The following is a 22,978-nucleotide window of genomic DNA, read 5'->3' as shown; positions in this document are numbered from 1 at the left end:
TTACGTCAGACAGACAGTGATCAAGTCGTTATACGACGATCTACGCATAAGAGCTAAATTGACCGACTTTTATTCAACAGAAAGTGCTCAACGATAAGAAACGTATTTCTTAAAGGGGCTGTCATAATTATTTTTTTTTACTATAATAATTAAATACCTACAGACACTAGTGTTTCATCCTTTCGGGATTCTTCAGTGCAGGGTGTCACAATTACTACCAGTCGAACGATTCGAACCCCGCGACACGAGACATCTCTGGCTCGATTAGCGGAGGCCGTATCCATTCGGCTACCATTAATCGTGTGAAATAGCGTTGAATTTTAAACATTTTAATTTAAATGTTCATTACGTCAGACAGACAGTGATCAAGTCGTTATACGACGATCTACGCATAAGAGCTAAATTGACCGACTTTTATTCAACAGAAAGTGCTCAACGATAAGAAACGTATTTCTTAAAGGGGCTGTCATAATTATTTTTTTTTACTATAATAATTAAATACCTACAGACACTAGTGTTTCATCCTTTCGGGATTCTTCAGTGCAGGGTGTCACAATTACTACCAGTCGAACGATTCGAACCCCGCGACACGAGACATCTCTGGCTCGATTAGCGGAGGCCGTATCCATTCGGCTACCATTAATCGTGTGAAATAGCGTTGAATTTTAAACATTTTAATTTAAATGTTCATTACGTCAGACAGACAGTGATCAAGTCGTTATACGACGATCTACGCATAAAAGCTAAATTGACCGACTTTTATTCAACAGAAAGTGCTCAACGATAAGAAACGTATTTCTTAAAGGGGCTGTCATAATTATTTTTTTTTACTATAATAATTAAATACCTACAGACACTAGTGTTTCATCCTTTCGGGATTCTTCAGTGCAGGGTGTCACAATTACTACCAGTCGAACGATTCGAACCCCGCGACACGAGACATCTCTGGCTCGATTAGCGGAGGCCGTATCCATTCGGCTACCATTAATCGTGTGAAATAGCGTTGAATTTTAAACATTTTAATTTAAATGTTCATTACGTCAGACAGACAGTGATCAAGTCGTTGTACGACGATCTACGCATAAGAGCTAAATTGACCGACTTTTATTCAACAGAAAGTGCTCAACGATAAGAAACGTATTTCTTAAAGGGGCTGTCATAATATATATATATATATATATATATATATATATATATATATATACAACAAATAAATGATAAAAGTCTATATTCAAAATTTCAAGATGTTGACCATCTTACCGTTTATTTCTTTAAGTACGTTGAAAAGATGATCAACATCTTGAAGCTTAGAATATAAATTATATATAAATATTGGAATCAACCCATCACTAATATATATATATATATATATATATATATATATATATATATATATATATATATATATATATATTAGTGATGGGTTGATTCCAATATTTTTCCCGATTCCGATACAATTACCGATTCCATACTAAATTCCAATACCACAAGTGCATTTATATGATGTTCATGTTATTGTATTGGTTGTATGGTACGTCTTACACGTGTTTCGTTGAATGATATAGAATGACCTAGCAACTCATCACAAACCCATATAAATCCATAATAAAAATAGTTTTTTTGTTTTGTTTCTTTTTTCTTTTTCTTTTTTGAAAAGGAGCAAAGGTTGAAAAGGAACTCGAATTCTTTTAAAGCTTTCTTTTAAAGTCATAAGAGTAAAAATTATTTTCAGTGTTTACTTCAACAGTGCTCAATAAGCGAGTAGATCTTAGTTGTAAAATATATTTTGTCCATTAAGTTGCACAGAACAGCCTGCGTTTAATCATCACAGAGAATCGTCAGGCTAAGTGCCACTTAAACCCGAGGATTTCTTGCGATGATAAAATGCAGACGTCTCTGTGTAGCTTAACTGTCATAGTATATTTTCATATATATATATATATATGTGTGTGTGTGTGTGTGTGTGTGTGTGTGTCTGTGTGTGTGTGTGTGCGTGTGTGTGTGTGTGCGTGTGTGTTTATATTATCCGATTAATAAAGACAGAATAAAAAAGAAAAACTTCCTTTGGCCAACGGTATTTCGAAGCTAAATGCTTCTCATCAGAAAAGGGAGGCCAGTATTATACAAAGTATAGAATATAAATAAAAGTTGGCTTAAAACATTTAGATCGGAAATGAAGGAATTATATATTAAGACATATTAAAGAAAAAATAAAGAAATTATATATTAAGACATATTAAAGAAAATATAAAATACAAGAATAAAACATTAAAATATAACTACAAAGAAAGAAGTAAGTATACGTGAATTCCTATTCACATATACTTACTTCCTATTAACTCCTATTAACTACATACGAATTCCTAAAAAACGAAAAGACATTATAATAATATACGTTAAAGAATAAGAAATAAAGAAAAAAATTTAAACATAAAATGAAAGAAGAAAAATTCAAATTTTATAAAAAGTCCAACAGTAAAGGTCTTAAAATGTCCAAACTTTATAAAAGTCCAAATAAGTCCTTGGAATGTTATTCTGGAGAAAAAAAAAATGGCAATTGTTTAAGAATCAAAAAGGTTGATATGAGTTGAAAATGAAATTCTGGATAAACTCCCAAATAAAAGACTCCTAAGAGCTGGTAAAATATTTTTCTTTAAATCATCAACATGATAATAATAATTTATATTTGGGAAATTAAATTATTGACATAATTCTATGTTTTATATGAATACTAATGCGAATACTTGCAAAGCAAAAATTTTTACAACAATTTATACATAACTAGTAAATAATTCTTATAATCAGTAATTCATAAAATATTAAACATTTATGATTCAAACTAAATGTTCAAACTAGTTCAAACTATTTATTCAAATTCAAACTATAGATTCAAATTATAGATTAAAACGACTGGTTAATCTATATTTACTAATTGCTCAAACTATTTTTTCAAATTAAACTATTTGTTCAAACTCCATGCCCAAACTATTTGTTTACACTAGTTGTTAAAAGTAAAGGTTCGAACTAATTGTTCAAACTAATTGTTTAAAGTATTTGTTCAAACAATTTGTTCAAAACATTTTTTCACATTATAAATTTAAAGAATTTGTTCAATCTAGTTATTCAAACTATCAAATTATTTGTTCAAACTATATGTTCAAATTATATGTCAGAACTATTTGTTCAAAGTGTATGTTCAAACTATTTGCTCAAATAATTTATTTAAACTATTTGTTCAAACTAACTGATAAAACTATTTGTTCTATCTATATACACGAACTAGCTGTTCAAACTATTCTTTTAAACTATAGATTGCAACTATAGGTTAAAACTATTAGTTTAAACTATAGGTTTTTGTTCGAATTATACATTCAAACTATTTGTTCAAACTATAAATTTAAATCATTTGAACAAACTGTCTGATCAAACCATTTGTTCACACTATATGTTAAAACTATTTGTTCAAACTAGTTTTTCCAAACTATATGTTCAAATTATTTGTTAAAACTAATTGTTCAAAACATTTGTTAAAATTCTAATGAAGACAAGAAAGTAAAGCAAAACTTTTTTTCCGTCGATTAATTTTTGGAAATTCTTTTTGCTTAAAGAAGATAAATTGATTTTCTTTTTGTCAATGAATGTGGAAACTGACGTTATCCATGGGCTTTGTTTTCATATTTCCTATCTTTCCATTCGGATAGAATTTCTTGAAATTGATGTAAGAATTATCGATTTCTTTCGTCTTAATTCGACACAATGGTAGAATAATATCTACTTCTGCATTCATTTCATAACCATCCTTTTAGACGTGCACTCGCGTCCCTATGAGATGTTCTTTGTTTTCTGGCCCACTTAGATTTATTTCGATAAATCTTAATAATTATAATAATTAGAGAATTAAATTTCATGAAAACTAATGTTTTTGTTTGTTTTTTGTTTTTTTTATACAAATAGTCACTGCATATCAAAGATAAGATGCTACTCAAGGATAAGTGGAAATGAGTTTGTCAGATAGACTGTGAGGCAACCCCATGAGGATGGTTGAAACTGGGAAAAATCTGATTATTTAAGTAAACAGCTCAAAAAGAATTTAACATTGGACTTGAAAATGATCATATTGTAGTCAGCTGGGAAGCAGACTAGTGGTATTGTGTTCCACAGACTGTTAGTTATTGAAAATAAGCTTTGCTCATGCTACGTTTAGATTTAGGTAGACAGAGAAAGAAAGAAACATTATTTGCAGCAGCCTATGTAGACGAGTTCTCGCAGTGCATGTTTTACGAGAGGAGACCATAGAGATTGGAACTATGTCGAGCACCTATCATAAAGATACCCATAGAGTTGAGAAATACTAGCAATGCCTTTTCTTTGAGAATGAAATTACGTCATCCACTTGATTTTGAAGTAAAAAATGCCATCTCTAAGCGACATCTCTCTAGATGTGAAAATATTATTCCATATAAGTATGTATTTAACTTTTATACAAGTAGGGGATTGCGTCAGGTCTGCCAACACAAAGAGTGGTGGTAGCTAAGTGGTTAACGACACAGACTGAAAACCTATATTTCCAAGTTCGAATCGAGTTTGTTCCACAGAAACACTCTCATCAGCTCCTCCATCTGACCTTGTGTCTAACCATCTAGTGCGGAGATAAATAAAATAACCATGCGCTGTATATTGAAGGACGCAAGAATTAGGTAGCGCGGGTGTGATGTCGTGGTATGAAATTGAAATCAAATGGGTTTCTTTCCTGTTATATTTTGAATTTCGATATAAGCAAAATAATAATCCAGGGTGGATTACGAACAAAAATTGGGATAACACATAAAGTTTATTGTATGAATCGTACAAAAAAAAGAAGAAGAAAGTTTAATGAAGGATATATATATATATATATATATATATATATATATATATATATATATATATATATATATATATATATATATATATATATTAATTTAAATATTATGAGGGTTTTTGAAGCATGAAAACAATGTTAATTTTTGTATTTAATATTTTTATATTACAATCGGACCTTTGCTCTTGGTCACAAAAAAAGTATCAAAATGAAAGACGTTAAAAAGCTGAAAATTTGTAACGTCAAGACTGTGAGTTCCCTATAGAAACGTTGATTTAATTTGAATAAAATACAATATGCATCAAATGCGCTTGAAAACCAAATCACAACGTAATATGAGGAAATAAACAAATATTTTACTTGTTTGAAATTTATAACAAATATATTCCAGAGGTATACTCCATCTTCAGTGTGTTGTTTCTTTTTTTTTTTCTTTTCTTCTTCTTGTAAAGTGAACTTGAAAGCCAAATCACAGCGTAATATGCGTAATTTTATTTTATTCAAATTAAATCAACGTTTCTATATGAACTCACATTCTTGACGTTATTCTCGCGTTGCCTACGTATAGTTCAAACATTTCAAAATACAACCGCTGGATACAACGCGCGGCTCTTTAAAAACAGACTTTTCTTTCTCCAACTTTACAACATGGCAAGGAAAAAGAAAAGAAAAAAAGAAACAAATCAACACACTGGAGATGGAGTATACCTCTTAAATATATTTATTATACATTTCAAACAAGTAAAATATTTGTTTATTTTCTCATATTACGTTGTGATTTGGCTTTCAAGCGTACTTGATGCGCATTTTATTTTATTGAAAATTTGTAGTACGGACAGCGTTTATTCCTAGCAATATTGTTCGAAAGAGTTCACGTGAATTATTTTTTCAGTTTGTGGAAGAAGACTACATTTTTATTTAATTCTTTATTTTATAAAATATTGCAACGTAATAGCGTTTAATTCAAACGGCAAAAAAGAAACGCAATTGACTTCAATATGTATAATAAAATTGAAACAAAATTATTGAACGGTAAAAATAATATTAATAATAGTTATCATAATGATAGTATAATAAAGTATTAATAACAAAGGTGATAGTTTTAAATAATAATAATGAACCTCCCCACGAGGACAGAGTTAGAGACAATGTCGGCTTTTAATGGGGAGTGAATTCTCTTCTCCCATCTTACAACAGAATAGGGACAAAAATAAATATAAAAATAAAAATTAATATTAATTAATATAAAAATGAGAATAAAAATTGTCTCGGTCCTGAAGGAAAATAAAAATTGTCTCAGTCCTTAAGGAATTCTCATTCATACATTCATAGACCGAGGACAATATCAGAGCAGATACTTTAATGGACGTGATCTTAGCCAGAAAGTAACTCTGTGCGTATAAATAATAATAATAATAATAATAATAATAATAATAATAATAATAATAATAATAATAATAATAATAATAATAATATTTTAACCATAGACCAATAACTTGTACATAAAAATTGTGTGCATAAGTGTATAGATATATATATGCATATAGAATTATCATCCACGGAAACGCATACATACCACTATATAGCCACATGCAACGAACATACATATAAAATACGTGTATTCCCATATACATACATGTATATATAAATAATCATATGTATTAACAAACATGCATGCATCTACACACATACACGTATACATATACATACATATGTATATGCATAAACAGACATGTACAGATCCAGACACGCATATATATATATGTATATATATATACTCATACGCAAACATATACATGCATGCATATGCATCCATATACACACATGCACACACATGCTATTATGCATACATATAAGCGCACACACATAAATTCACATACATACATATACATACATATACATATATATATGCATAGATTAAAGTACAAGAGCATGTAAGGCAGCACAAAGATATGCACATCAACATATATATGCATTACATGGACAGAAATATACATATATACATACACATATATATATCAAGAAACATATGCATATAAATTATACACGCATATATATATATATATATATATATATATATATAAATTATAATTATATATATAAATTATAGATAATAAAAATAATATTAATAAGTATTTATACATGCTTTATATTAAGGTCTACACTTACAACTGCGTGCGTATTCACACCAGCATATACATACATGCACATAAATGTACATATATATATATATATATATATATATATATATATATATACATATTTACCACTCACACATAAACATACATATACCTACATATACATGCACACATACAAATACATATATATATATATACATATCATACATATACATACGTAAATACAAATGATAGTTGAAACAAATAAAGCAGGTAACTAGCCTAGTAGATATTACACACACACACACACATACATACGCACTTACACACCAATATATATATGTGTGTGTGAGCGTGTGTCTGTGTGTGTAATATCTACTAGGCTAGTTACCATGTAGAAACAAACACACACATACATTGACACATATGCATATACTCATATTATCAAACACAAATAGTAATCACTATTTAAAGACATACATAAAATAAAGTGAGTGAACAAGAAGATATATGAAGCTAACGATGTAAACAGACATAAATAAATACAGATAGAAGGTTAAGTATAACGATAATAATAATAAGAAGAAGAAGAAGAATAAATATAGTAATAATAACGATAATAATAATAATAATAATAAATATTGTAATAATTTAAGTATAACAATAATAATAATAATAATAATAATTTAAGAATCACAAGAAAATGATAGTGTGTTTGCTATAAAATTAAAATATTTAACATTAATATAGAAATCAATATAGAAAAAGGAAAATTAATACATACGTATAAGTATGTAGATGTAGGTGATTGTGTTAATTTTTTGAAAGTATTTGTCGAATTTAAGCAAGCCGAGGTCTGTGTTAAGCCATGTCTTATATGTGTTTAATCGAATGATCCATGGTATTTCTTTTTGTTTTCGTATTTTTGTTGATGGGAAATTTGAGTCTATTAAGAGGCATCTAATATTGTCTATTGTGTGCCCAGGCAAATTGAAGTGGTTTGCTAGTGGGGTGGGAGATTTTTGTCTGGCTGTTTTATGATTGTTTAGGCGGATTCGAAAACGTGTCAGAGTTTCTCCAATATATCTTCTTTTGTTGCAAATGGAGCAATATATATAATATATGACATTAGAACTGTCACATGTTAGATGCAGCGGTTTTATGTGAGTGTTAGTTTCAGGTATATTGAATAGGAGTGTGGTATTTAGGTGCATGCATATTACATATCACGGTTAATTGCATCTATAATTACCATTTTGTTGTGTGTCGTGTGTGTTTTTGCGAGTGAGTATGACTGAGGGATTGGCCGGTTGTTTGATCGCATTAATGGGTAGAAGGTAAAATATAGGCTTAATAGTAGGGTTATTTTTTAGGTCGTTGTAAGTTTTCTTTAGGTGCGTTTTAATTTTATGCATGCGTTGGCCGTGGTTGAAAACTATAGGTATCCGTTTGTTAGTGCTTTTTGTTTGTACTGGAGGAGACGTAATCTGTCAGTTTTATTAGGTTTTTTTATGGCTTGCTTAATATACTTAATGTATATTGATTATTGATGAATTTTTGCGTAAGCTTTGTGATATGGTGTATGTAGTTTAGGGGGTCCGAGCAGATGCGTTTTATTCGTATGCATGAACAGTAAACGATAGATTTTTTTAGGTTTAATGGATGGTTACTATAAAAATTGAGGAATGTCTGATTGTCGGTGGGTTTAATATAGAGGGATGTAGATATTCTATTGTTATGGGATATGATATTGACATCTAAGAATGGGATGGAGTTGTATGAGTGTTTCATGGTATATTTTATATTGTTATGTGAATTATTGATGTAATCGTGTAAATTCTTTAGGTTGGTTAGTCCATGTGGCCATATGAAAGAAATATCATCAATGTATCGGCAATAGTGGGAGGGTTTGAGGGGGGGGAAGTTTTGAAGGAGTTTGATTTCTAGCATATGTATAAAAATGTTGGAATAGCTAGGGGCATTTTAGTGCCAATGGCGGTTTCTTTGATTTGAAAATAATTTGGATTGTTAAATTTATAATTCTTATGTGTGAGGATGCAGTATATAAGCTTACAAATATCTTGTATTTTGTCGTTGGGGAAATTATTGTGAAGAAGGGATGTTTTACAGGCTTGTACTCCCTCATCATGAGGAATGTTAGTGTATAGAGCTGATATGTCTAAAGTGACTAAAATACTTTGTTGTGAAAGATTGTCGATTTGTTCAATAGTCTTGAGAAAATGTGTGATGTCCTTAATATAGCTAGGGATGTTGGGTAATAAGGGGGGGTCTGTATATCCAGAGATATATTCTGTTAGAGTGCCAACAGCTGATATTATGGGTGTGCCAGGGGGTGAGATGTTAAGGGATTTGGCTAGTTCATAAATATTGTCGGGGTCGAGGGCCATATATATATATATATATATATATATATATATATATATAGTTAGTAATTTATAAAATATATATGGCGATTAAGCTACACTGAATATTCTGCGTTTCATCCAACTATAGGATTCGTCAGGCAATAGTGGGAGGGTTTGAGGGGGGGAATCCTATAGTTGGATGAAACGCAGAATATTCAGTGTAGCTTAATCGCCATATATATTTTATAAATTACTAACTAGCTCTACCTACGTATTGAGCACTTTTGAAGTAAATACTTAAAGTTTACGCATAAATCTATACTTTCATATATTAAATTTATGTGAATAAATGAAGTAGTTATATATATATATATATATATATATATATATATATAAATATATATATATATATATATATATATATATATATATATATATATATATATATATATATACGTATTTCTTTATATTTGCTGCAGTTGAACCATGAATAAAAATGAGACAGTTTAACATGTATCCCTTAATTTTCGCGATCATGAATAATTCACACTTAATTCACTTTTTAACGTATGTATATAACGTCTTCGCCGGCTTTCTTGATTACATGTAGGCATTTATAACGCGTATGAAACTGTCACGTTCGTCAAATATTTTTGACAATAGTTCAATCGTTCCTTTAAAAGAAATATCCTCCGTTTTTTTTTTTTTTTTAAGCAGGATGAAATTCGTGTACTTCGTATTTTCCTGAGCGCCTAATTTTTGTAATAACAATATAATTTTGTGATAACAATATAATTTTTGTAATAACAATATAATTTTTGTGATAACAATATAATTTTTGTAATAACAATATAATTTTGTGATAACAATATAATTTTTGTAATAACAATATAATTTTTGTGATAACAATATAATTTTTGTAATAACAATATAATTTTGTGATAACAATATAATTTTTGTGATAACAATATAATTTTTGTGATAACAATATAATTTTTGTAATAACAATATAATTTTTGTGATAACAATATAATTTTTGTGATAACAATATAATTTTGTGATAACAATATAATTTTTGTGATAGCAATATAATTTTGTAATAACAATATAATTTTTGTGATAACAATATAATTTTTGTGATAGCAATATAATTTTGTGATAACAATATAATTTTTGTGATAACAATATAAGTTTTGTGATAACAATATAATTTTTGTGATAACAATATAATTTTTGTGATAACAATATAATTTTTGTGATAACAATATAATTTTTGTGATAACAATATAAGTTTTGTGATAGCAATATAATTTTGTGATAACAATATAATTTTTGTAATAACAATATAATTTTTGTGATAACAATATAATTTTTGTGATAACAATATAATTTTTGTGATAACAATATAATTTTTGTGATAACAATATAATTTTTGTAATAACAATATAAGTTTTCTTTGTCAGACCACAACTGATATCTTTTCGAAAAAAAAAACATGGTTTCGTACATTCTGAAATAAACTGGAAAAGTTACGCTGTTTATAAGCTTGTAATGGAATTCTAAAAGAGTTAAATGATAATCCCTTCAGCGAGAAAAAAAATCTTGCCCGTTCTCTTTACTTTACTTGCTTCGTTAATATATTTTGCAAGGTTTCTTGCTTCAATATTTGCTTTTGTAGGTCTAACTACTGCTTCTATTTGTAGGTCTAACTACTGCTTCTATTTGTAGGTCTAACTACTGCTTCTATTTGTAGGTCTAACTACTGCTTCTATTTGTAGGTCTAACTACTGCTTCTATTTGTAGGTCTAACTACTGCTTCTATTTGTAGGTCTAACTACTGCTTCTATTTGTAGGTCTAACTACTGCTTCTATTTGTAGGTCTAACTACTGCTTCTATTTGTAGGTCTAACTACTGCTTCTATTCTTGTTGTCATAATTAATTTTGTTGGAGGTGGCGTTGCTCTTGATGTTGCAATCGCAATAATTCGATTTGTTTTTTTTATGGATTTATTCATTTCTTCCCAACGCGCTTGTTTCTGTTGCATGGCAAACTTTCCACCAACTGTTCCATGATAATTTTTAAATGCAACATAATAAAGAAAACTAAAAGAAAAGTCTCAACTACACATACATTTGCTGGATTAACCCAATAGTTTGACAAAACAAGAAATATATTCGTCATTTTTAAATAAAGTGGCTTCTTATCTTAAATAATATTTAGACATTTCTTTTTTCATTCGACTCTAAATTTTCCACGTGCGATTTTTTCTTTTTTTTTCATCGACACTATATCCGTGTGAGTCGGTCGAATCCCTTCGTCGCCACTATTATATCGTGAATTTTGATAAAAGCAAAATAATCCAAGGTGGAATAAATATACGAACAAAGATTGAGATAACACATTAGGTTTATTGTACGAATAGTACAAAACAAGAATAAAGTCTAATGACGGTCACACGCACGCACGCACGCACGCACGCACGCACACGCACACACACACACACACGCACATATATATATATATAGAGAGAGAGGGGGGGAGAGAGAGAAGTAGAGAGAGGGGGGTAGAGAGACACACACACACACAGAAGGAAGTATAAAAGAGGATTTCGCCTACAACGCATGCGCAAGTCCTTCCTCTCTTCTTCCGTCTGTGTGTTAAAATCTTACCTTTTCTATATTTCATTCCGTTGGTGTCTGTTATCTAACCATTATTAGTGTGAGAGGGATGCTAGATTTTTCCATTAACACATTTACTTACCAGGAATTCAACGAGTAAGCAGACATTTCGAATGCTGTAAAGCACAACCCACGATTTGGAGAAGAAAGACGTTTAGGGAAATATTAATAGCGATTCAGAACCAACATTCACTACAAGGTTTTCCCTTTTCGGTGTTCAATAAAGAACTGAATAGTATTTTATTTATATTTCGGAATGTTTTAGATGAGAATTAATAATTTGTATAACTTGGATTCTTAATTTAATCTATGGGGTTAAATTGCTCGCGTTCCGTTAGCTATGATTGGGTAGAATTCTTACGTGATTTTTAGTTTATTCATAATTTCTATTACCTGTGGTGAGGATTGAACCTCTATCCAACTAAAAACTCTCACTTGGAGTTTTTTTTATGGAAATAACTGCAGGCAAGGTGTGAAGCCACTTGATGTAAGGAGCTAAAAGAATATACTACTTTAAGGTAAAAAACAGTCAACGATAAGTGTGAAATGGATAGATTCTGAATCGGAAAAGAGCAATTCTTTCCTCTTTGTCAGAAACATTGCTCATGAAATGTGAGGACTAAAGGACAAAATAAAGGAAGCAAGAGCTACAAGATTGCCAAAAGAAACCCCAGTTTCACTTTCTACTTTCCTCAAACAGCTTTATGTATTATGCCACGTGTCTATGTTGACACAAAGAATACTGAGTTTGACTAGATACACCCAAAGAAGGCAGTGTAGAGGACTATGATATATAAATCCTAATCCCGTTACAAAAGAAAATAATGAAACGAATGGAATTGAAGGAAACAAAAACTCAATTGATGGATAAGATAAACGTCGTTTATTTACTGTTGAAAGAATGAATGTTTTAGATATAACACGTGTTCATGTCCGTGCGGGTGTAACCATCGTTTGTTGCGGGACTGGTGGTGTAGAAAGAAAAGGAAATGTGTGTTCATCTCACTATCGTTTGTTCGCGCGTGGGAAGAGAAGTGAGTAATATAGTAGAAATGAGAATGATAGTCCAGCGTGTAGACAAAGAAAAGGATAGAGGGTTGACATCAGTTAAACTGTGCACCATGTTAGCCGTCAGCTACATGGTGGTGTTCTCTAGCACAAGTAGTAGGTAGAGAGAGAAAGAGTGAGAATGTCAATCCAGTTCATGGAGAGAGAAAGCGTATAAAGTGTACGTACGGTCTGTTAGCTTTTTGTCCCATATAGTAGCAAGTGGCGTGAGGCACGCTGTCGGTCCGTAGACCGCCCAGCTAGGAAGCTGGTCTGAAAAGGGCTGGAAACAGATTGTTTCTTGCTTTTATACTTGTTTCCGGTGGTCTTTTGCGCATGTGTGGATTTCCTTAGAAAGGGAAAGTGACGTTGTCCATGTGTGTGTACATGTGCGTACGTTAGCGTGTGTGTATATTTGCATTGGCTGAAACGTTATGCTAATAATATTCCAGATGAGATTAATCTAAATAATAGAGTGTTGTGTTTGTGTGTTACACGGTGTCAGTTAAAGATTATAGTAACGCACGTGTGTCACAGCTACAGTTACAACTTAGCGGAGATGATGCAACTCCTGCATGTGTATCTAAAACGTATGTTCGATTGACTCATAAATTTTTAAGTCATTTTTTTAATGAAATTTTGCGACACATTATTTTAGTGTGAGAATACCATTGGGCATAATTATGTTTTTGTATTGTTAAAGTTTCTGTCTTTCTCTTTCTCTCTCTCTCTCTTTCTCTCTCTTTCTCTCTCTCTCTCTCTCTTTCACATACACACATATATAAACGCATTTCATTATTTAATATTATATAAAATTAGGTATGTGTATGCGCTTATATAACTACCTGTATAGGATTCGTTCCTAAACTAATTAACTGATCGTGAAACTTTCACAATTGGTATTTATCAATTAATTAATATTCCTTATTTTTCATTAGACACATATTAAGCAATATAATCTGGTCGGCTAATTTGCGTAGAAGTGAATCCTACGCATAGAAATAATTAGGAATAGTTCAACAATGCTCAGTATATGAGTAGATTTTAGTAGTTTTATGAAAATACATTGACAGCAAACAATTTGAATAGAAACGTTTCCTTATCGACCACCCTCCATCCCCCCCCTCTCTCTCTCTCTCTCTCTTCATTCCTCTCTCTAATCACCATTTCTGACCTTGATAGCTACATTAAGTCATCTGAGAAAGAAAAAAGAACACTGACATCTCTAAACAGATGTTGATAAAAATCTGATAGTGAGTGATGCGAAATGCTCCAGAAATATGTGTAAAAATTATTAGTTCTGAAATTGTCATTAAATTATGAAATAATATAGTCAGATCGGCTATGACATATTACACGATGAAACGTATTATGGCCAGACACGAACAATAATTTTCTAAAGTCATATATATATATATATATATATATATATATATATATATATATATATATATATATATATATATATATATTCTAGACGACTTGAAAAGAACAGGGGATAATAAAAAAAAAACAATGATGGGAAAAAAAGAAAGTTACAGCTTGGAAAACATAAAGTTTATTCCTCAACAAGCCATTGTCAAGAACGGATATTATGACATTCCTGATTTTCTAGGTAGCCTGAACTATGATACCAAACTAAACTTTTCGATTGCAGATGTGATTTTCTTAACTTTTCTTGCATTTTGTTCTTTTTTTGCAGCCTTGCCACAAGTGAACCTTGAGTTGGTGACCCGTAACTATTTGGGCAGTCCAATCGACTGGTTCTTAATCAAAGATGAAGTGATTCGGGCAATCAACCGGCCGTGGTCTTTCAACTCTTCCCGTCTCAGTCTGGATCTGAACGATGTCTTCTACGGCGTGTCTGTTGATGAGTTTGTCATCACCGAGTGTCGCAATATCGGAGTGTGGAATGGAAAAAGACCACAAAATCGCAAAATGCCACGCTTGAAAGATCATTGTAAACTTATGTAAAAAAAAAAAAAGTAGAGTTAAAGAATATGACGAAAAAAATTAGATTTTTTGTACTCATTTTCACCCCAAACAAGGCTTATTGCCACTTTTCTTGTCTGTTTATATGGCATTTAAACTTCTGGAAGTTAGTACGCTCAGTCGGGAAGGAATTCCAAAGTATAGTAGTCTGAAGAAAGAAAGTATTAAAGAAGAAAGCTTTCTGGCATCTAAGGAGCTATTATGGGAGTACTATATCGAGGGGGGCACATGTTTTGAGAGTTCATCAGAACGCATTCTATTTACTAAAATGTTGTGTGTAAATGTAAAAAATGAATTTAAGTTTGCCTATATAATTATTTCTTTTCAGTGTTATTATTCTGAGTTATTATCAAGCTTAAGCTTCACTCATAAAATTTACATTTGCACACTATTTTTTTACCACGTAGTATGATGCCACTAAGAAAAATAATATACGTGCGGTATTTTACAACGGTGGTTTTTTAAATGCCCAAGCCATGAGATATGCAAGGTCGCCAGTCATAAGAAATATGAAGGTTTACTTTTCTCCATGATAAAAGTTTCGTAAGCCAATTCAACGCAGATTAAAAATAAATAAATAAACAAATAAATGTTTAGGGTGTAGGTTCCATATAGAAATGTTGATTTAATTTGAATAAAATAAAATACGCATCAAGTGCGCTTGAAAGCCAAATCAAAACGCAATATTAGGAAAATAAATGTTTGTTTATTAATCAAACTTTTCGACGTCCTCGCGCCTTCATATTTCCTATGACACGTGACCTCGCGTATCCTCTGACAAACATTTCAAAATCACCGTTGAAAAAGACCGCACGGATATTATTTTTCTTAGTGGCATCATGACACGTGGGAGAAAAAGAAGAAAAAACTGTTTCTATCCTGAAGAAGGTGCGATGACAGCGAGAATTTTTATTTATAAACAAATGAATGTTTATTTACTTTTTTTTAATATGCGTTAAATTGGCTTACTAAACTTGCATTTTCAATTTAAATTCAAGCAACGCTTTTATCACGGGGAAAAAAAACATGTTTCCTATGACGCGCAACTTCGTATATTTCCTGGTTTGGACGTTTAACAATCACCGTTAAAAAACAGCACGGATATTGTATTTCTTAATGATATCATGAAACGTGGAAAAAAAAGAAAAAAAACTGTTTCTATCCTGAAGAAAACGCGATGACGTCGAAAAGTTTGATTTATAAACAAATAAATGGTATATATTTTTTAAATCGTCGTTTAATTGGCTTACTAAGCTTGCATTTTCAATTTATAATATATGTGTGTGCGTGAGGAGAGTTAAAGTATGCAAATTAACATTTATAAAATTTATTGCTCAAACACACAAAGAATAAAACACACAAAAAATTATTTCCTTATTCCACGGAGTTTCAAAAATTAAGCTTTTTTTCTTCAGAGACAATAACTAGCAAGATACATGTATTCAATTTCCATAGATTTGTTAGTATAACACTATGATGCTCTGCAAAAAGTATAACGCTAGGCGCGTTACCTTTCACTCAGTTACACCCGGTCACAAGTGAAGTTCCTGGTGGTTCGGTTCTAACACCTACACAAGTCCAACGTTGCAGTCTCAGCCGTTTCTATAATGGCTTGATATGACGATGCAGGCCGGATGCTGAATGCAGTACGTTGATGACCCCCTTCTCCTCTCTCTCTCTCTCTCTATATATATATATATATATATATATATATATATATATAGAGAGAGAGAGAGAGAGAGAGAGAGAGAGAGAGATAGATAGATAGATAGATAGATATAGATATAGATAGCTGGCTGGCTGTTTGCTGAAAAAAGATCACTTCAATATGGTTTCTTGTCTCTGAAGTTAATTCACAAGTTAACAAACGATGACTAATAATAATGGTTTTAGTTTTCGTTTTAAGAATTAATTATTACAGAATAAAAACAATAATTATGTACAGTTATAAACAGAAAAATAAAAATAAAAATATCGATTATGTTTTCTTCTTTCTGGCAATTACCCGATAGTAATTCAAACGGGGCCTTTTTTGTGTGTGTTTTTAACACTCCTTTGCTTATCGGTCAGTCAATAAACGGGTGATTCACGCGAGAGTGTGGGGTCTGTGGATGACAATGCAAGCTCTCAACTCAAATTCAACAATAACTGAAACAAACTAAAAAAAAGGCTGATTTTTTCCTTGCTGTGCAGTGCCTTATAAATTGAGAGGTGAGTGAGGTCTGTGCGTCTCTAGGTTTCTCATCCCACCAATCTTTGCTCATTACGTCATAATCTGGTTCGTCCTGATTGGATAATTAGCCACGTCACCTACGCCTAATTCCTTAGGTGAATTTCCGTTAGTAACAATATTCCCATCAACTTGTTTCTCACACACCGGCCGGCCTCGGCCTTGACCTTTGAACTTTAAGGTCACTTCTAAAGTAAACATGGCTAGATACTCAAAATAATCATTTTCACAGCAATATTGTTCAATGTTTCCGAATTTGTTTTATTTTTCCTTTACAAAGAAAATGTATTTCATATCGGTGATCCGTTTCTTTTTTCAACTAGCAGGGTTACCGGCAATACTCCGGGATTGTTATATAAATAAAAAGTTAATTCAGCTCTCAGCCCCCACCTCTGGGGCAATTTTCGCCTATCATAGCTGGTTTTGTTACATTAGCATAAAAATTGAAATTTTAAGAATTGAAATTTGTAATATTCAAAAAGTTGTAAAACGATATTGCAAGTGATTGCCTAATAATCCAGGTATAGACAAATAATAGTCTGACCAATGAAAATGGTAAAATCATGTAAAAAATGTGGTTTCGTGTGAATATAGCCAAATATGATAACTTGGAATATATATATATATATATATATATATATATATATATATATATATATATATAGAGAGAGAGAGAGAGAGAGAGAGAGAGAGAGAGAGGTTATTTAGTTCTGGAACACTAGAAATTATCTGTTATTTATCTATCTGTCGATCTATCTATATATCTTTGTTTATCTATCTCGATCTAGCTATCCATCTAACTGGTGATGTAAAAAGAGATGGGATGTGAAGCGATGTTTTGATAAAATTTGTCAAAACATTAATGAAGTATAAAATGAAAAGTTGCACCGGAAGTTTTAAAAATAGCGAGCCAGAAGGACGCGGTTGTTACCACGTGATCAGGTTGGCTGGACATAGAGTCGAGTTGGAATTTTGACGTCAAAGAGAGCGGACGGTTTAACAAGTCGTCCCTCCCTTTCGGAGGGAGATGACGTGTCTCCAAATTGGAGATTAAAATTGACCACAAGCAAAGATGTTCACTTTCTATTCTTTTGCGATCGACACCTGGAAAGTGAAATGCATTCGTTCAAATAGTTTCCAGTTTCCCTCCAAGAACAGATGAAACTCCAGGTGGACCAAAAGACCAAGGACGCAGTTGATACAGTATGTCGAAATACATGTATGACACACACACCCGCATAAAAACATTTAGACGACCACAGAGCGAACTCAAATAGGTCAAAAAGATAACTTGGGTTCAGACAGTGAAGAGCCACTAGATAGAGAATAGTCACACACACACACACACACACACACACACACGCATACTCACTCACTCACTCACTCAAACTCGATAACGTAACACGAGGGAGATTTCCAAAGCAAGGTTTCCTCTTTTTCATTCCACCTAAATATTGATGTTCTCAGATATCTTAATCCTTGGGCTAATCAGATATATGTTAACGGTCTTAGCTTACAAACAGATAAATTTCATTGTGTAACATATTAGAAAAGTGTCATCAGCACCTTTGAGTGGTAGTTACATGCAAATTGTTCACGTGAATACACTTATATTTAAGGTAAACTATCTAGTATGTCTTCGTTTTTAGGGACAGACATGCACACAGACTTCCATTATTATATATAGATACATCTAGGTATATAGAAAGCGATAAAGGGAGAGAGGGAGGGAGAGAGGGAATAAGAAGAAGAAGAAGAAGGGGGAGGAGGAGGAGGAGGAAGACAGACGGAAAGGCATTACGTCCTAATATACCAAAATGTTAACGTACATTTTATAATATTAATAAAAAATAAAAATATATTCTTTGATTTCATATAATTTTATTATTTTTCATCAGTGGGTAGAATTCAAATCACATACTTGGTGTTTCCTGTCCGATACTTTCCCAAGTAAACAATTTTAGACTCTTGTTAAATCGACTTTCACAATAACATTAATAATAAAAAGTCAGATTAAAGTTGTAATGAGATTCAGTGCACATGAGTCACTTAGACGTGGCGACTCATACATGTTATGCACATAGAGGGTAATGCTGAGATTCGGTACTACTTAAATTGTCATGTATATGATCTAGATTTCACCAAAATAGGATATATATAAGGTAGTTGCATAAGTTCCCGCCATTTCATAAAAATATTTGTTCTAAAACATGTTTTGATATTTGGCAACGTGTTATATAACATTAGAAAGCACGTATTCTGTTCTACAAGATGATAGTCATCGTTATTTGCTAATAATTTTTTCTCGTTTTTCAGAACAGTCAAATGGATTTTCAAGTAGATAAAAACATTTTCGACACCCTTTCGCCTGTAATCGAGGTCAAAAGCGAGTGACGTGACCAAGGATATTTGTGCCGTGTATGGAGAAAACGCTATAGCTGAGAGAACTATTCGAGATTGGTTCATCAGATATAAACACGGTAATTTTGACCTCATTAACGCTCCTCGTTCCGGAAAACCAATCAAGATAGACTTAGACCAACTCAGGGTTATTTTGAAGAAAGATGGCCATCAGACATGTAAAGAATTGGGTGAAAAGATGAAATTTTGCAACAATTTCACGCCATCTTCAGTCGATGGGATTCACATAAATACTTTGAGCGTGGGTCTCACACGAACTTACTTTTGCTGTTAAAATTCTTTGATGTTCTTTAAAAAAAATGGCGGGAACTTATGAAACCACCTAATATTAGAAGCTTTAAGGGAGTTCAGGTTCACATACTTCCCTTAAGTTTGTAGGGCATTAAGAGATTTAGGAGCACTTCCATTGTCTTCTCCAGAAAATGATTTTACTCAACAAAACTGATTTGTTTAGTTGGTCGCATGTAGGTATGAAAAGAGTCTACGGATAAAGCAGCATCAACTGATGGTTTGTCAATTTCTGATATAGGACGGAGGTAGAGAATGCTTCTTTTTTCCGTTCTTATGAATATGAAAAACAAAATATAAAAATACTCATTTTTATTTATTTATTTCATATTCATAGGAACGGACAAATAAACATATGAAGCTGAGGAAACAGCTTTATTAAAATAAACTTATATTAACTTATATCATGTATTTGTCAAGTACGGCGGGTTTTATTTTAAAAGTATGTTATTTCTAATTTTTATATATACGAGGGTCGTTCCTAAAGTAAGGCTTCCTATTTTTTTAGCTCAAAGGCTAAAATGTTAAAGAACAACGAAGGTGAGAGTGATACCATTAAAACGAGCGACGTTTTGCGCTTCAGAATTTATTTTTCTACATAGTCAACACCATTCTAAATGCACTTTTACCATCCTCTTTTGATGCCTTGTCAGTAAAAATCTGGAGCAGTCTTTGTCACTCATATCTCTGTCGCCACACTGAAATCGACGAACCCATCGCATAGCTGTGCTTACATCAACTGCATCGGTTCTGTAAACGTTCAACAAGCGCTCGTGAATGTTTATCGGTTAATTATATTCACATGGGTAAATTTAATGGCACATATCTGCTTCTGACGCACGTTAATGGCGAGAGTTACTTTCTTAAAGTCTCACACCGTCAATATCTGCAATAGAAAGATGCAACTTTCAGGTCATGAATACATACTTTCAATCATCATTACAATGCGATCCTTCTTATCAATAAAATAACAAAAAATAGACGTTACTTTTGGAATGTCCCGCGTAAATAAGATTTTGCTCGATTGTTTTTATTAGCAAAACGTTTTTAACATGTAACGTAAATTGTATTTTTTTTTCAGTAATAATTCATCCTTCACATAAGAATTTTATTTATCCTCCAATATGAGTGGTTTTAATGCTAAGCTCAGTAAAATTACAATGAAGTTAACATGTGATGGGACTAATACTTTTACACGTTGTATGCCAATTTGTAGAAGAGGTGTTAGAAATGCTAATAATACTTTGCTTTGTCGTTAAGATCAAGAAGGAACATTTTTTTTCAAATATTTTTTTTTTTAACTGGAATTCATTATTGAGATGAGTATTATTCATATTAGTTTATTTATTGCGGACTATTATTCTCATCTTTATTAGTTGTTGTTTTAGGGTCCATGGCGCAGTTGATAGAGACGTTGAACTTCTACGGTTCCAGATGGGCATTGTCTGAAGATAGCGGTTTCAATCCTACCAAAGCCGGCCAGACGCTTACTTGGCCGAAACGTGGTGAGACCGCAACAACTACGGATGGCAGTGATTGCTGAGAATGCAGTTAGGAGATTCAAAGTTCCTACCTGTCGCGGTTACCACCTAACAAAGGCCAGACGAATAGTTGGCCGAAACGTGGTGAGACGACAACAACTACGGATGGCAGTGATTGCTGAGAATGCAGTTAGGAGATTCGAAGTTCCTATCTGTCGCGGTTACCACCTGACGAAGGCCAGAGGAATAGTTGGCCGAAACGTCGTGAAACAACAACAAATAGATAAGAATAATAGTCCGCAATAAATAAATTAATTTTTTTTTCAAGTTTCAATTATTGGAGATTTATTGAACAAAAAATGTTTTGTTTTGTTGTTACAAGTGTAAAGTTTCTCAAAGTTGAAATTATTTTCTTTAATAAATAAATCTATAGCATCAAGAAACGTTCACTATTTCGACGTCTACTCCATAATCTGCAATGTTTTGTAAACCCATGAAATACTTTTTCTTAACAAGCACCTTGTATTATACGCACTTATTTAATTAAAAAAATATTTTTGTAAATAAAACTGTTTCTAAACGAAACACATTTTTTGGTAGTTAAATATTTTTCTTTAATAAAAATCAATTAATATATTAAGTGTATTTTATGTCTGGCAAGGTCACATCCTCTCTAGTCTATTAAAAACTTGTGAAGGAAAAGTTATAAAAATTCTCTTTATGATTCGCCCAAAAGTAAAAATGTTAAAATTCGGCCTTACAAAAAAAAAAAAAAAAGGGTCCTCTTGGTTGGCATTTATTTTGGATGCTTGAAATCTACATGATCCAAAGATAAAAATATAGATCGATAAATTGTTTGTTATTTTTTACAACGTCCATTGGATCGTTTTATGCTGAAATTCATACATATTTTGTAGGTGTATATTTTGTAAATAGTATGTAATGATTTAAAAAAAAAAATTTTTTTTTGTTACAAGTCATTATGTTTCTCAAAGTTGCCAAATATTTTGGTATTTTCCAATGAATCTACAGTAGCACAAAACGTTAATTATTTCGACATCTGCTCCATGATTGGCATTGCTTTGTACACCAAAATAAAGCATGCGAATGTCGCTATAAAAACTAGAACTGTAGAGTCCGTGTCAGAACAAATCCATCCCTTTAGGAGTCAGGATTAGTGAGGAAAAAGATACATGGTGAAACATGCTCAAAATTTTGTATAATTGTCAATTAATCTTTTTCATTATTTATAATGACAATAAAAAAAAACGTGAGTCTTTTTCAGATTCATTTTTATGTCATTAATAGTCTTTTCTAAAATGACGACCACAACTTTATTATTGATATCCTTTTTTTTTTGTAGTATTTCTCATTATGTATCACTGTTGTTTTATCCATTTTTTTAGATTTCTCTCACTGGAAAAAATCGAATCCACAGAGACTTACATATCCCACTCAATTTTAAAATCAACATAACATATTTCTACACCTAAACG

General features: G+C 31.7%; 1 protein-coding gene across 1 annotated transcript in view; it reads left to right on the top strand.

Annotated features, from left to right (window-relative positions):
• Nucleotides 1–16,076, top strand: part of LOC145295966 (uncharacterized) — an 88,901-nt gene extending 72,825 nt beyond the window's left edge. Inside the window, exon 5 of the mRNA XM_080141880.1 lies at nucleotides 14,773–16,076. Coding sequence (XP_079998006.1) covers nucleotides 14,773–15,044 — 272 coding nt within the window. The 3' untranslated portion in view covers nucleotides 15,045–16,076. The remainder of the gene's footprint in view (nucleotides 1–14,772) is intronic.
• The last annotated feature ends 6,902 nt before the right edge of the window (nucleotides 16,077–22,978 follow it).

Source organism: Euprymna scolopes, chromosome 16 (assembly GCF_053919585.1).
Source record: "Euprymna scolopes isolate OS-2025 chromosome 16, ASM5391958v1, whole genome shotgun sequence".
Lineage (NCBI taxonomy): Eukaryota > Metazoa > Mollusca > Cephalopoda > Sepiida > Sepiolidae > Euprymna > Euprymna scolopes.
The sequence above is the reverse complement of the archived record's forward strand: the minus strand, read 5'-3'. Positions and strand labels throughout refer to the sequence as shown.